Source organism: Anastrepha obliqua, chromosome 4, assembly GCF_027943255.1.
Source record: "Anastrepha obliqua isolate idAnaObli1 chromosome 4, idAnaObli1_1.0, whole genome shotgun sequence".
NCBI classification, from domain to species: domain Eukaryota; kingdom Metazoa; phylum Arthropoda; class Insecta; order Diptera; family Tephritidae; genus Anastrepha; species Anastrepha obliqua.
In genome coordinates this window covers 70,246,196-70,263,600 of record NC_072895.1, presented here as the reverse complement: position 1 = coordinate 70,263,600, position 17,405 = coordinate 70,246,196, and the positions used below count along the sequence as shown (strand labels likewise).

The window sequence follows — 17,405 nt, the reverse complement described above, 5'->3', positions numbered from 1 at the left end:
AACTCTCGATTCTGAGAGGTTTAATGGTCCGGTGAGGTTTCTCGACTCAAGAAAGAGGGAAGATTGTAATTTTAGAGGTGAAAATGACTGCCATTGTGTTTTTAAAAATCCATAAATACACCATTCCGGAGGGATGACGGTTTTGTTCTGCAGTAAGTCCATGTGCCGATCTACACAGCAAAAATTCTACGAGAACATTTGGAAAATAATAATAACACTAACTTCATAAAGTGGTCACCGTAGAGTCCCGACCTGTCTCCTATCGAGAACCCATGGGCAACCTTAAAAATGTGTATTGTTCAAGATAAGCCCCGTAGATTACAAAATTTAAAGAATTGCGTGTTTCAACATTGAATTCAATTCTATTCCCCGCAGATTTGGCAATATGAATACTCGTAACTATGATCAATATGGATATCATCAAGTACAGAACAACTTCATGTTCATGGTTTAGTCAGCATTTTTACTTTCATCTATCTGCTCAACTCCAGAAGGATTAAGAAATGGAAAGCAATGGATTAGCGGTTTCGTGTTGGCCACACCGTTGCATTCTGTACATCGAGTATTTCTAATGTTTGCTATCATTAAAGTTCGCTTAGTATTACACATTCTGAACTTTAAACAAAACAGGCCCAGACAGAATACCACTTTTCGAAATTTTTGTATATCGGCCCAGGTGCCACGTTTTTGGCAAGATATTGTTTTCATTTAGCTTAAAAACGTTTTGCGTATGAGCCGAATTGAACTATAAATAGGAATATGTATGTACTTGGATGTCAGTGCCCACTGAAGAGTTTAAAAAACTTAGAAAATCCCTTTCAATGGAAATTCCGTAAAATTTAGTTCAAAATTTACCATGTGAAAAAAATGTACTACGCTGATTTTGAAGTTTTCGCCAATACTGCATATTCTGTATCATACGAATATATGTACAGGGTTGGCCATATTAAACTGACCCATGTGATTATTAAAAAAATATGGAAAAAGAAACATTTTTTTGTGTTTCATTGTGAAAAACATTTAATTTAGTTCAAGGAGATTCGTTTACATCACTTTTTGAATATGATATCGCGCAAGTGGTCGCCCTTAGCACGTATTTGGATATGTACAGGGTTGGCCATCTTAAACTGACCCATGTGATTATTAAAAAAATATGGAAAAAGAAACACTTTTTTGTGTTTCATTGTGAAAAACATTTAATTTAGTTCAAGGAGATTCGTTTACATCACTTTTTGAATATGATATCGCGCAAGTGGTCGCCCTTAGCTCGTATAGCGTAATGTGCCCGTTTTTCGGCGTTTTCCATAGTTTTGGCCAGCGTTTCGGCCGATATGGCGGCTATTTCCCGTCGGATATTGGCCTTAAGTGCGCCTAGTGTCTTTGGCTTGTTGACGTAAACCTTAGATTTCAAATTACAGTAAAAAGTTATAGGGTTACTCAATGGGTCAGTTTAATATGACCAACCCTGTACATACATATATATATAAATATACATATGTAATTGACCCTTATTTGGTGTTTGGTCGAGCTCTTAAGGCTTGGATTTTATGAAGAGCTTTTTTTGGCAGAAATACACGACCGCTATTAGGAAAAACTTTCTATTATTTGATGTTCATGCACAGAGATCTAAATCTGTGTATTACCAAATGGTAGTCACGCACCGACCCATTCGGCTACGGCGGCCGCCATATGTATATACATTATAATATATTTCCATGCCAATATTCTTGTTTACATTTTAGTACTCTGATAACTGCGACAATGCTGCAAATACTAAAATTCTTGTAGAGAATTTGTAGTAAGGCCACGTGAAGTTATTGGTGATAGTAATGAGCGCACAGCAAGCGAGCCAATTAAGGAGAATTTTCACAAAAATATCGAAACGGTCGGAATTTTATTTAGAGATTAATATTCTAGGAATTTTAACTACTATTAAGTAAAATTTTAACTACTCATATTAAGTAAAAATTGAGTGCAAAGCGATACGACTCACGCGTACCTATGTACGAGTATATATTTGTGTCTGTAAACATAAATTTCGCAATAGCAAAATAATTATATTTATTAATTTACTGAAATTACGAATTTCCTTATTGTAGTTTAAAACAATGTCGATATTTTTAATGGAAAGCAAACATAAACACAATTTTCGTGTGTCATGTTTCGTGTGTCCAAATACTCAGTTGAAATATTTAGATGTAAATATTGCAGCATTAAAGAATAATTAAAACTGCAGTGAAGGAACTGCCATGCACCTGCAGAGGACCAAACACAATTAATTTGCAAACGGTTCCCACGGTCCTCACTTTCCGACACTTTGTACAACTATTATTTTAAGGAGCCTAAATGCGGTGTCGGATTCGAGATAAATTTTACTTTGCAGCCAAATAATGTTGTTCAATCCGTTGCAAGGAAGAACGTCATCCACAATGAGAAAAGCCCGTCGAACGAAAATTATTAACATGCTTAAAACACAAGAACAAACGCTCTCCGACTTGCAATATTAAGGGCGCCATGATCGATTTCAATGGTTGTGATGGACAAAGCAGGAATCTTTAGCCCAACAGTTGAAAAACTAGGCCTGGACAACCAAACCATTGCCATAACCAATTCAGTCTGAGTAAAGTATTTTGTTGTGGAACAAAACCGCAATACTACAGCCCGCTAATAAAATATGGCACCTCCATCAGAGAAAAAAATCATCAAAGATCAAGTGGAGTGTAAGCCTAACATCGAAAAAGTCCAGAACTTCACCGGCTGTGGTTCGAAGAAGCACCTTCAACAGTCAAGGATGAAAGATTACCAGGTTTGGCCATTGTTGTGCTTAACACGTTCGCGGACACTAAAAATTTCAGGGAACTGCAAAAATAGACAGGCAATTATTTTTGAAGCTAGTTGTACAAGAGAAGCCCTGGAGCATCTTCTATGCTACTGTCCGGCTCTCTCGAAAACTAGACTTGCTACCAGGGTGCTCTCAGCTTTGAAAAGCTAGAATCTATCCCTTAACTGGAGGACTAAATAGGACTCTGATCTGGTATCGCTATGGACCAAAATGGTCACTGCGTGGCTTCAGCCAGCCAGTATAACCTAATCTAACCTAACCTATTTTAAAATATTTTACTTTAATTGCTTGTACAGTATTTCAAGAATAGATTCAAAAAATAAGATTCAAATTTAATGAAATGAGTAAAATTTACTAAAATAATTAAAGCACTTTAAAAATTCTCAAAATTAGATTGAAACGAGGAAGGTCTGCCATTCAATTTGCCTTGCAAATATTCGTAAATTTACTCATTGCAAGTGGAAGTGTATATTTACAAGCAAATAAACAATGCAACGATTAACACCGTACCAGCAAAGACATACAAAAGAAAATTAAACATCACTTCCATTTAAATGCCAACAATTTGCAAGTAGAAATACAAAAGAAAACAAATAAAAATATTTCTGTGATGCTGCACTTCGTTGTTTTGATGCAGGAATTGTTGCTCCTAGCCACATTTTCACACCTGCAAACAACACAATCACACAGGTTTGCAACCACATATGTAAGTATAGCCACGGGCAACTAATTAGAAACGATTAATCTACTGCTTATATTATTTAGCGGTTAATAAAAATTGTGTTTTGAAGAAATAAAAACGGTTACATTTTTTAGATTAAAATGCTTTTATTCTTCTTTTCCAGAATTTCACATATTCAAAGAAACTAATGCAAAGGGGGTTTTTCTCACTGTAATTCTTGAAGTATGTTTATGAAATTTCTACAGTGGCGCACGCTCTTAACTTCTTTTAAATTAAATCACCAATATAATTATCGGCCTAAGAGATCACAATAAATTTGTACTTTCCAATAAAAAATTTAAAAAAATATCGAAAAAAATTTCTTTTTTAATTTTTGTTTTTTGTCAAATTCGACATTTTACGTTTTTTTAACTATGCATAAATGGATGCTTGGAATTTGTTCATTAAAATGATACCTAACTTAGTATGGAAATGCAAAATTTGTTTGGATTTTGATCTTGAACGCACTTTTCCGCCACGGCGCGGTGACCCAATTGTGTGTTATAAATTTATGTTGATCTGGGCTTTTAAGTTCCCACTATAACAATAAGTATACTGGACTTAAATCGGAGCGCCTCTGAGACCTCAGTTGTTGAGGAAACATATCCAAGTATCACTTTGGAAGTGATTGCCGAATCATGTGAAACAAGGTGTTCCTTTTGTTGCAACGTGAAGTTTGTACATTATAGTACAAGTCGACATTCTTGGTTTCCCGTGAGCAAATTTTTAAATTCTTAATTAAACTAAACCTCAGACATTTAATAAATGTAGGAGATAGAATCTGACACGACAAATGCGACGGAGAGTCACGAAAGATCAAATGCTGGGGTGTGAAGATTATCCTGTATAGTGGCGCACGATTCCTGCGATTGCAATGGACTCGATATGCACAGAGTGTAGCAAGTGGACTTGAATTTAATTTTATGGCAAAACATTTAACATTTACATAAATATGAAACTCATGACACTTCGTGGAAATGAAGTAGAATATATATTAAGTTCTCGCAAACGGTCGCTGGGAATTTCTGTCATGAATTAAACATTTTTTTATTATTTATAACACTAACTTTTTACATAACATTGGGCTGGCGAAAATGCTCCACTGAACCCTCCCCGAGGGTGCCGGTTGGAAATAAGTACCACAGTTGCCCAAGCTAAGTTAAGGGTACTATGGTTAGTGGTCGATACTCTTCAATAGTACAGCACTATTCAAAGTAGCTTAGGGCCCGTTTTAGAAATAACCAAGTCTCAAACGGAGCTTACGGATACCTGGCGCCCTCCAAAATTACCAGCCTTACCCGTGTACTTCGGAGCTATGCATCTTTTCTCCGACACTCGTGGGTCCAAAAATGAATAGTCCAAACAATAGAAATAATAAAAAAAAGGAGTTCTTTTAACAGACCGACAGGAACAACCAGTTCCGCAGTACGAGCAACGGTCGCACCAAGCTCAAAGAAAAACACAAATATCGGCTTAATGAGTCGTCCCAAGCATGTGACAGCCGGAGCGAAAGCCAGGCCAGTAACTTTACAAACAACAGTACTGGATACAGGTCCAAGCACAAGCAAAATTACACTAGCCCGACAGTCAACTGTGATTCAACCCCAAAAAACGGTCCCGACCGGAAGCACAGCTATTGCTAGCTCCGGTACCGAAGGATGGTCCCTTGGGAGGGGGGTAGACCCAGCAAAAGCGAGCTACCAGGCTTCTAAGGAGGGTATACGAAACCCAGCCTAAAGAGAGCGAACTCACACGGGAGTTGAAGGAAGTGATTGAGAGAGCGAAAACTATCATTCCAGACTTCAACCCCGATTTCAAACCAACACAATCTACTCCAAAACGACGACGGTCCTTGGAGGAAAATAAGCCTAACGCAAAAAGGCACAAAGCCATTGGCGTGACGCCCAGAAAATCCTTTGCGGAGGTTGCCAAAACCGCATCATTATAGGAGTTCTGGATGAAAACTTCTCTAATCAGTTGCACGCGGCTGTATACATATGCATTCTGTGTGTTAGGCAACTGGTCGCTTGAAATGTGTGGTGTGTGAGTCGACTACAAAACATTTTTCAAACAGGTAATCATGTGTGTATTCCTCAAGCATTTCCTCCTTTCCTACAGTGCATAGACACACACAAAGCCATCGATGCAGTCTAGCTCTTATAGGTACATAATAAATGCACACACATACATGCACATTTTATTCAAGTTATATGCATGAGAAATAAGTACTATTTTGCTTCATCATCGCCACCAGCAGCGACAACAATCGGCCACGTTGGACAGCTAAACGAACGTAGTTGCACACTAGCACATCCACACACACACTCACGCATGCATTCATATATGTATATATATACTGATCTAGAATATGTGCATATCTCTACTGGCCAGCACTTTGTGGTTATAATTCATTATTTACTACTGTCGGCTTACCTCAATGTCTTGTAGTGTTGTTGGTGCATGCACATGGATAAATAATTGCTCATCCGTTGGCAGTTCGTGCAGTATCTTTACCTTGTATTGCAAGGATCCGTGCGCTTTTACTTGTTGTGTGACTTGCAAATATTTCGTATCGGATGCTTTCACCTGTAAATATGAAATTAAATGGAAATATTCTTAATTCATCCTTATGTGCAATAGAATTGAATGTAGATTGATACAAATTATTATAAATATTCACATGAATACGTGTATGTAAGTATTGGGAGGAAAGTAGTGTTTGCATGTGCACATATAGTGTTGTTATATTGGACAGATGTACAGTAGTTGAACAAATAAGCGAAAATTGATTATGCGCAAAAGAACTGTGTAAATGAGTGAATACTGATTGAGGTCAGCCAACATGAAGTTAATGAGAAAATTAGAAATACTAAAATTAATTTTATCTTAAAAGATATCAACAACAACAAGAGTTGCTTATGGCACTTTAGTAATTAGAATGCCGTGTGATACTTGAAAATAGGATCTGTTCACAATGGGAAACTGTGTTACAAACAAACTTCACTGACTGCAGTGAATATAAATTACGTTGAGTAAATACAGTATTTCACGAAAGTGAAGATACCGCAAGTCAGGAACTAATATCTGCTAGACTCTCATAAACCGAAAAACAATTGCAATAATAAAATATCGAGATAAACGACTTGAAAGTCTTCAACTTGCTAAAGCAAAAGACATAAAAACATGGCGACTTCTCATATTGATAAGAATGCACGATATATTTTTTATGTGGAGAAAATGCGCAACACCACCAGGGGAAAAAATCAACAAAAATCAACGCGATTTTTTAGTAACTTCAAACAAACACATTTTTTTTTAATTCCGATTAAAAAAAATTAATTGCGATTGAAATTTATGATGAAAATTTGTCGATTTTTTATAATTAAATATTGTACAAAGAACCAAACTTGGATTAATATGATATTTATTATAATGAACTATATCTTTATAAACCGATATTTAAAACTAGAAAATAAATAAAATATTCAAAACGTGTCGATATGTGGTGCTTTTGTAATTTTGTCTTTATCTTCATCTTTAAACGTCTTCATCATCTACGTAAAACTAAAGACGCCTTTCCATCTAATGATTCACTGTAGCCCAAAATTTTTTGAAACGTTTGAGCTTGTGTATTCGTGCTAAAGGTGGCCACTTCGAAACTGGCTGAATATAATGTTACTCAAACATTGTCTATTAAAATTTCCCAATTTGTTTTGAGCTACTATCAATGATAAATTTTTTTCATTAAAAAATGTTGTATACACTAATTTTTTGTCACCCTGTATTTTATTTTGAATATTTAAAAAGGGATGAGAACTTTCATTGGATACTGTACTGCATATAATCAAGAATGCAAGATTTCTAGTTTTTGTAATAACATAACCAAAGTCGATAATGCCTCAGCTATTTTAATTAACACAGCAGTCAACCAGCAGCAAATATGTAAGTACTTGTTTGTAAATATTCATGGCCACAGTGATTTTACATGTATGTAGGTATGTATTTATTTCAATATTCAGCTAAGTAGGTACAAGTAAACACAAACTTATGTACATGCATAGAATGCAGATACATAATTACTTTATTTATTTGCGTAGATGTTATTTATTGTTTTGATAATAAAATTTATTACTATCGATGTGCCGCAAGAATCGGGTCAACAGTGGAATATCCAAGTATTGCAGTGTGTGAGCACAGAACTTTCACTTAAACGCACACATCCATATGCATACACATATATGCAGGTTATTTGATATTCGTTTGTGGCACGGCTTTCGCAGTTCACACACTTTTAGACAGTAATTAAATAATAAATAGATACAATACCATGCAGCTCACACATACATTTATCACTTGAGCAGCAGAATACAATACTAAGTTTCAAATTAGGAACTTATGTAAAATCGCAAATAAATTAAGTAAGCTGAGAATTATTCATACTATTTGCAAGTTGCATAAACAATATGCGATTTGTCATGATTAGAAATCAATTAATTTTAATAGAAGTGCATGTATAGTAATTTCTCTAAGTGTAATATAGAGCCAAATATGGTCCATTATACATCATTCGAGATGCCACTACAAATCCGATTGTTTATTGCATTGGATTAAACTATGTACTTAAAAGCTTGAAACTACTATTCTGCAGATGTTGTACTGTTGCAGACTTGTATTGGGTGCTTTTTGAGTATAGCAACGCTCGAAACCTGATTTATTTCTAAATTTTCGTTCCAAAATGTCCAATACAAAAAATTTTAAATCTGGGCTTTGCGGTGGTGTGCTTAATTACTTTGGTGCATAGTAAAGCAACCCAAATATATAGCCTCAAAAAAACCAAGCGTTTTGTGACGATGGGCAGTTTTACAAGCATCTTCCAAGCGCAGGTGTATGCCATCTGTCTATTTGCTGAGAGGTTTAAACAACTCATAACTCCCCCAAGGATAAACTGAGAATAATCACGGCATTGCGACTGCGTAGTTATCTGCTCATGATCGGGATATGGTTCACTGACTTCTGTCGTTTCTGTGACCAACTAATTTCGTTATCCTAGTGAAAGATTCAACCTGCGCCAAGCAGCAAGTTATCCTGCGAATGTTTCAAACTTCAGATGCCGCAGCAACATTTTTTCAATAAACTTTTTGGATTTTCAAAGACACGGAAATAGAGGATATACTACTGTGGGCAAAAAGTAAGGTGAATTTGGTTGTAAAATGAAAAATCTTGTAAATCAATTTCATCCCCTTCATCCCCGAAACATGCCAAATAGTCCATTTCCGGTATAGCCATCAGCACCTTCTTCGATTCAGCTTTTATCTCCTCAATCGACTCGAAACGCGTTCCCCGGAGTGGTCTCTTGAGTTTTGGGAATAGCCATAAGTCACACGGAGCCAAATCAGGCGAATACGGTGGCTGCGGAACGATATGCGTGGTATTTTTGCCGAAATGGTCACGAAGAACGAGTGTAGTATGAGCCGGTGCATTATCGTGATGAAAAAACCAAGAGTTGTTGGCCCATAATTCTGGTCTTTTTAGACGAACTGCTTCACGTAAACGACGCATAACGCTCAAATAATATTCCTTATTAACAGTTTGGCCAGATGGAGGGAATTCATAGTGCACCACACCACGAAAATCGAAAAAAACTGTCATCATCACCTTTATTTTTGAACGACTTTGACGTGCTCTTTTCGGTCTGGCCTCGCCTTTAGCACGATATTCGCTTGATTGGTCGGTTGTTTCAAGGTCGTAAGCATAAATCCAAGTCTCATCTCCCGTAATGATGCATTTGAGCTTGTCCTGATAGTCTGAAAGCATTGTTTCACACACATCAACGCGACGACTTTTTTCCAAGAAATTGAGAGTTTTCGGTACCAAACGAGATTTGACTTTTCGTAGGCCCAAATGGTATTTCAAAATTTTTTTTTCATTTTTTTTTCACAGATCCTTCCGATCATATCAGTAAGGTCTTTAACAGTCAACCGACTGTCAACGATTTTTGAGCACTAACTCCTTCACTTTATTGACGTGTTGGTCATCTGTTGACGTCGATGGTCGTCCGGAGCGCTCCAAGTCATCAACACGTTCTCGACCCTCTTTGAAGTCTTTGTACCACTTATAAACATTTTGCGACATGGTCGAATCACCAAATGCCTTCTGCAACATGCTAAATGTTTCCGCAGCCGAAATTTCATTCCGCAAACAAAATTTGATGGCACTTCTCTGCTCAATCAAATCAGACATTGTAAAAATCGAAAATTGCACTCTTGGTCGTTTGGTAAACACAAGCGTAAATATATTACTGATAATGGCATTCACATGAAAGTTGGCCCAGATGTTATTAACAGTGCTGCCAAACTCATGAAAAAAATAACTAGAGCGAAATTTTAATCCCGCGAAGTTTGACAAATGAATTCCCCTTACTTTTTGCCCACAGTAGTATGTCGATTTTAGTCTATCTCTGTTGCTTTATTAAAAAAAAAAAGCTCTAAATATATTGAAAAATATATATATAAAAAAAAAGCTCTAAAATATTTTGAAAAATACAAATTACAAAATTCAAAGCCCTAATCTCGAAATAATATTAACAGAATGGCAGTCAATTTTTTCTCGTATCTCTACAATAGACATAACTAAAACTAATTTAGCGCTTCACAAAAAAAAAAATACAAAGTATAACTAGTTTGATTTCCTCATATAAACATAAAAACGCAAAATAAAACTAAAATAACGCGAAAATTAATTTGCATAAATAAATTAAAATGTTCATGATACATACACTAAACACACTGCCGTAATATGCATAAATGTGCGTGTTAAAGAGAAAATTCCTCGAATTTATACCAACCAGAAACCGTTGTAATTTACGAGATGAAAATAGTTTATGCATTTATGTATGTAAATTAACATAGACTGCTGCGCGAAATGAATTTCTATCAAACTTTATAATTTGAGTTAGAAAACTATTTTGAAAGTATGTGGTATTGGGAGCGAAGTTGTTGTAGATCGAGTTGGCGATATACTATACCAATGCACCAGCAATGGTTGATGCTAATTTTGGGAAATCCAGTACTTAAGGAAAAATAAATAAATAAAAGTTTTTATGGTTGCAAAGGGCAGTTGGATTAGGGAAGCATTCGTTAAATGAAAAAATCTCTTTTTTTTCTCTTTTTTTTTGCCCAACATATTTTTACGGACGCAAATGTTGAAAAGTTACTAATAACCTGAGTTAATATAAGCATGTTCAGTCAGTCTAATGGAAGCGTGACCGGCAAATTTAAAACTTGGAGTTCCGTAACAAGAAAAATTTCAATGCTCGTAAGGCATTTATCTTTTTTGCAATACGTGTTGTGCAATTTGTTAGTTTTGTGAGAATTTGTGAGTCCCGCGAATGAAAACTGATTTGAGTCAGTGTTTCTATGTACACATCCTAAAGACCCAAAAATGTCACGTGAATTTGAAAAAGTCGAAAACATTAACAAATAAATGGGTGCAAGGGTATACCGAAGCTAAGAACTTTGACGACTTCCCTGCACAACGTCCATAAACAAACAAAGCCGAGCTTTTCGTTGCGTGAAGCTGAAGCAGTTTTAGAAGATCTCAAATTCCGGATCACATTGAAAAAACCGCTGTTCTCATTGTCACACATTGGAAAAAAGCTTGTATGGGCTAAGGCAAATCCAGAATGGCATTGGGTAAGCGTAATGTTCACGAATAAATCTTCCTTTTGGGCGAATAGTTGCATACGTCGGTTCTAGTTTACTGCTGACAATCGACAACTTCCACGAACTGGTATACATCCAGTTAAGGTTCATGATTGGGATTGCTTCTCCGAAAACGATTTTGGCCGTTTATTTGTATTCACAAAGCATGCGAAAAGCATTACTAAGATCAGCTGCGAAGATGTTTACAAGAACTAACCAACCTAGGATTTTATAAGCAGGCAACGATCCCAAACATTGAAGCCGACGGTGTGTAGAGTCGAAACATCAAAATGCGATTAAAATGTTGGGTTGGCTTTCACAGCTGGCTGATGTCAACCCCTTTTGAAAATATTTGGGCAATAGCAAAAACTCAAAGGAAAAAATATAAATTCGGCTGATTTAGAGTCGATTAAATCCCCAACTTGCGCAGAAATTGACACAAGGTATGACTCGAAAATGTGCAGCCATTATAGCTAAATGTGCTCAATATACATTATATATGGCGTATATTAAATATTATAAGCCCATACAAGTTTGTTAGAAATGAATTCGTCTAATAGTTAAGTTATGGCGGGCACGCTTCTATTAGACAGGCTGTACGTCGTATGTATACGTTCTTCCACAAATGAAATTATGCTTATTATTATAATAATACTTTTGAAATAGTCTTAACCCGTGAGTAGCTGAAAGTTGAGCTGAGTTGTTTTGTAGTATATTTAAATTAATTCCATTAGAGCTTCGAATAGCTGCAAACGAAAGTATTGACTAGTGTCAAATGGTCATACTCATATTGTTCATTTAATTAAAGTCGTAAAGGTATTTTTATGGTGTGTACCGGATTCAGCAATGTATTTCGTTCTTCTACCAATTTCTTTCTTTATTTTCTTCAATTCAAGCACGTAAACAGCAAGAAATCCTAGTGCATTACCATGTTCAAGCCCTAACAACAAAAAACAAAGATACTTGTATTTACCAGCAAACCCCCATATCTGTTAAAATTGAAAAATGTAGGTACTCTGATTTAATAAAATATAAATCAATGCATTAGAATCTAATGATTAGATGAAGAAAACCTGCGAAATGATTTGCCCTAGATGTCATTAGTAAGCCATGGCTAACGGTGAGTATATGGTAAGAGACTATTCGATACCGCGATTTAAAGGTGGCATTGCGCTTTAAAACAACTCAAATTTGTGTTTGCTAAAGCCGATTGTGTGTTAAAACTTTCCAAAATTGGGTTAAAAGGAAAAATTTCAAAATTTCTTCCGCACCATTGCGACCACGATAAAAAGTCGTGCCCAGGAACTCAAGAATAGTCAGAAAACAATTTAAGCATGAGGATATTTCTAACTATGTATAAGTATTTTGACTTCATGGTCGTATTAAAGTGAAAAAACTTTACGAACTTTTTATTTCTCCTAATATTTTGGAGCAGACAGAAAATAATACAGCCTTTGATTCAAAGTAGTATCTATCCTATACTTCATTATAGAGTAAAAGGAATAAATATATATATATATTATACACGAGAATCGGATGTTGGTCAAAAAATTTAATTTTTCATTGAGGCCCGTTTTTAATTCAGCGGGTACCGCGACTCATTCTCATGGCAGCCAGTTCCACGTTAATGGAATGGCTCGAGTTTACCCGACCAAGAGCTGCCGCCCCAGTAAACTAGCCCTGTCTAGTCAACAGTATATCACCCCACCTTTTACGTCACAGGAGAAACTCCTCGCAGCAATCTTGCTCCACATACTTCTCCTGAGGGCTGGTATTGTATCCAACCCTGGGCCAGAGGTATTCTTTGCCACAAACGGCTCCACCCGAACTCCACCTCGGTTAGGTGCAATAAATACAATGGGTGGAGCCACTTTATGATCTGTTCAGGCCTTAAGTTACATAGGGAGTGGTCCACACGATATGTGGTCTCGTGTTGCTCCCGCCAGCAAGCGTATGATGCCTCAACGGGTAGTGCCCCCTGATAGGCCGGCACTTCGAACCGCCACCACAACCCATACCTACACGGTAAGGAGCCTATCGGGGCAACACAACTCCCCCAACATAGCCCATCCCCTTCCCTCCTGCTCCAACCCCAGTGCGGGGACAAACCAGCAGCTCTTGGCCCCGCACAGTCTATTCCGTGTGTCAGACCCGAATACCTCGGAACCTGGCATCAGTCATATGCAATTTTTGCAATGGCTGGTGCCACTTTCGGAGATGTTCCGTCCTGCGCACCACCGGTGAAAGGACAACTGACTACGTTGCCCCTGCTGCAGAGCTCTGCACCCGCAACCGCCCCCCGTGGCGCGGCCGCCCACCATCATCAGGACGCAACAAAAACAGCGGAATGCACAGCAGGCCCAACGTAGGCAACCACACGCGTCCCTAACCCCCCGTGTTGCAACAGCCTTACCAAGAAGCTTTAAGCTTATGCAATTCAACTGCAACGGTCTTACGAGTAAGGTCGACGAGACTTCATGAGCCGATACGGAATCCTAATACCTGCGGTCCAAGAAACCATGCTGCACGCTAGATCTTCTCTGATCACCAGGGATGGCTATAATGTGCACAGACATTATCGCGAGCGAGACAACGGTGGTGGCCTACCGTTCATAGTCCACCACAGAGTGCAGTATCGTCTCATCGATGAAGGCATCGACCGCAGGGACAGCACCTTAGAATGTCAAGGTATAGCTGTCCGGTCAGGCGATGTCGAGCTCGAAATCTTTAACGCATACATAACCCCTGTCACTTGCTGCCCGGTTGGATATCATCCTGATATAGGTGCGCTCATCAGAGGTGAAAACCGATTGATTGTAGGTGGCTTTAATGCGAATCACGATCTTTGGCATTCAAGCCTGCCAAACGATCGTAGGGGACAACTATTGGCAGAGCAGATAGACGACTCGACATTCAGCACTGTCAATGATGACGCCGCCACCAGGGGAGTGGGCAATTGCAGCAGCTCGCCTGACATAACAATAGCTAGCGCTGCTCTTATAACTAGCATAACCTGGCGACCTATGCTATCGCTTGCATCAGACCACTTGCCCATTATCGTCTCGACTGAGAGACCTGCCGACTTTGTTTCCGCGAACCACCGATCCTATATCAACTTTAACAAAGCTAATTCGGCGGGCTTCGCGGAATTCACCGAAGACATCTTCGCCGTTAGACCAAAATAAGCGGACCAAATGGGTTGAGCACCTGGAGTCCTGCAACCACTGGTGTGAGTAAGCTCTGGTCCACCGTTAAGTCCCTGTCGAACCCGACGCAGCACAACGACAAGGTGGTTATCACCTTTAACGGTTGCACTTCGTCGGTTCCGAAGATATGCGGAAGCTATTTTAGCCGACTTTTCACACTGCATCCTTCGGCCAACAGAACCAAGCATCGTGCCACCAGACGGCTGCACAAATTGACGAACGATAATGTACCGCTTACTTTCTCCAGTGATGAGGTTCAGGGGGCCATCAACCATATGAAACCATCCAAAGCCATAGGCTCTGACGTACTGAACACACTGATGCTGAAACACCTGGGACCTTTGGGAATAGGATTTCTCACAAGGGTCTTCAATATATCCTTGGCCATTCTCATTATCCCTGACAAGTGGAAAGCAGGGAGAGTGGTCACACTACTGAAACCTTGGAAACCTTGGACAAAGGAGGTCAAACTGCCTCTCAAGGTAAAAGTCGATGACACACCAACTCCGAAGGTAAACAAGCCCAAAATTTTGGATGTAACCTTCGACAGTTTGCTCTCCTTCTCTGCGCACACAACCGCAATTGCCACTAGAGTCCAAAATCGCAACACGGTCCTCAAATCGCTTGCCGGCAGCACTTAGGGCATAGACAAAGAATTGTTGCTTTCGACATTTAAGGCAATTTACCTGCCGGTTCTAAACTATGCTGCGTCTATCTGGCCGCTTGGAACCAGTGACACGCAGTGGATAAAGCTTCAGACATGCCAAAACATTGCCATTCGGACAGCGACGGATTGCCTCCTGATGTCCCCCCTTCAACACCTTCACAATGACGCACAGATGCTCCCTGTAATGGAGCACAACAAACTGCTCAGCATGCAGTTCCTGTTAGGGTGCTACCGCAGGTTTCAGCCTTACAGACACCTGCTTGAGCCAGAGCGACCGAATGCCGTAATCGGAGTCCAACCACCACCTACTGCAGATGAAGAGCTCCAGCTCCCCCATGAGACCCGCGTAACACTGTCACAATTACGTTCTGGATATTGTAGCAGGTTAAACTCCTACTTATCCAGAACTGACCCCGACATACCAAACATATGTCCGGCATGTAAAGGCATGTAAAGGCATGTAAAGGCACCCCGCACGACACTAACCACCTTTTCACAAGCCCTTTAAAACCTACTAATCTAACACCCCTCTCCCTCTAGACCCAACCCGTCGAAACAACATGTTTCCTGGGCCTACCTATAATAATATACCCTACACTGACGTGGCTTGTATTACTGCTACAACAACAACAACTCACAGCCATAATAAAGCTGTCAATTTTGTTTTCCAAATAATGAGATTAACGGAAAATAAAATGCATTGTTGATAAAATTGATACGCCAGTAGATAATATATCTATATATATGTATATACTTGGCGCTTACACCCTTTTTCGGTGTTTGGACGAGCTCCTCCTCCTATTTGTGGCGTGCGTCGTGATGTTGTTTCACAAATGGAGGGGCCTATAGTTTTAAGCCGACTCCGAGCGGCAGATATTTTTTATGAGGAGCTTTTTCATAGCACTCGGAGGTTGACATTGCCTGCCGAGGGGTGACCGCTATTAGAAAAAACTTGGTGTTTCACGGAGATTCTGCATTCCGAATGATAGTCACGCAATAACCCATTCGTCTACGGCATCCGCCATTGCTTATAACTATTATAATAATAAAAAGTTTAAGGCAGTAGAAAATTAATATTTTGTAAGGTATCCTCTATTGTCAGTAACATCTTTAGAATCCACCAACTTCTTAGTATACGAGTATTTATAGGAAAATTTTTGCCATTCATATATATATATATATTAAGATATCCAAATACTGCACATCTCTATCCATATTACTTTCAATAAAGCCTAAAATTCCTGTTCCTCCAGATGCCATGCATTCCCATACCATTACGTGTTCTACCCCGTGTTTGACTGTGTTGCGCAAATTTTCTGGTTTTAGCTCTGCATTTGGTTTCCTCCAAATAAAAATTTTTCACAACTAATCTGAATAAAGTTACTCTCGTCATCAAAAATTATTTCGTTCTTGACGGTTTTCAACACCGCTAAATGGCTTGTTGCGGGCTGTGAGTCCATGGAAATCAGCTTTTCTCAGAACTTTGCGCACAGTTTCGGGATGGCACTTTTCCCCCTTCATTTATACCACTGAAAATTGTTTCATGCTCAGTTTTTTCTTGCTTTGGCCACGGTTTTCGCACATATATGGTTATGCCCAATAATGTGTTCAACAGTACTGTGTTTAAGATTTAGCTTTTTAAGATTATAACATCCCTCTAGGAATGGCTCACTAGGCCATATATAGGAGCTAGGTATTTCCTCACATATGAAGTTTTACCAGTTTTCCACTTTTTCGAAAACTTTTAAACTTTTAATTTAAACCATAAAACGATTGATTTGAGAATGCAAGACATTTGGCCTTGCAGTTTCATCCTGAAATGGCACCATTGCGCAGCCGTACAAAACTGTTATTTAAATCTACTTTTAGGCATCAAACTATAACGATTATAGGCGTCAAATTATAATTTGAGAATGAAGAAGTGGTATCATTTGAATCTGTACCAAATTTTTTTCCCTGGTTAAAGTTTTTCTGTAGGATATACACATATTGTACATTGAAATATTTGAGTGAATGTTCAGTGCAAAAATTACTTAATTTCAAACAATTTTTTACCATTACAAAATCTTCCTCGTATGTACACTAAAAGGAACGCAGTAAATAATAAAATAGCGAAGCAAATTGCATTATTAAGGTTGCATTACATTAATTTAATCGTTAATTAAAATATGCGCGTTAAGTGGTTTTAATACTCTATACCCGCATACATGGCATGAGTGAGTTTTTTTATTTACATATTCTGTTTTAATTATTATTGTTACTTCGTAGA

At 38.3% G+C, this 17,405-nt stretch overlaps 1 protein-coding gene across 1 annotated transcript in view; it reads right to left on the bottom strand.

Moving 5' to 3' along the window:
• LOC129243736 (nuclear pore membrane glycoprotein 210) overlaps positions 1 to 17,405 on the bottom strand; it is a 128,548-nt gene that overhangs the window by 44,429 nt on the left and 66,714 nt on the right. The window contains exon 21 of the mRNA XM_054880994.1: positions 5,997 to 6,149. Within this exon, the coding sequence (XP_054736969.1) occupies positions 5,997 to 6,149 (153 nt within the window). The remainder of the gene's footprint in view (positions 1 to 5,996; positions 6,150 to 17,405) is intronic.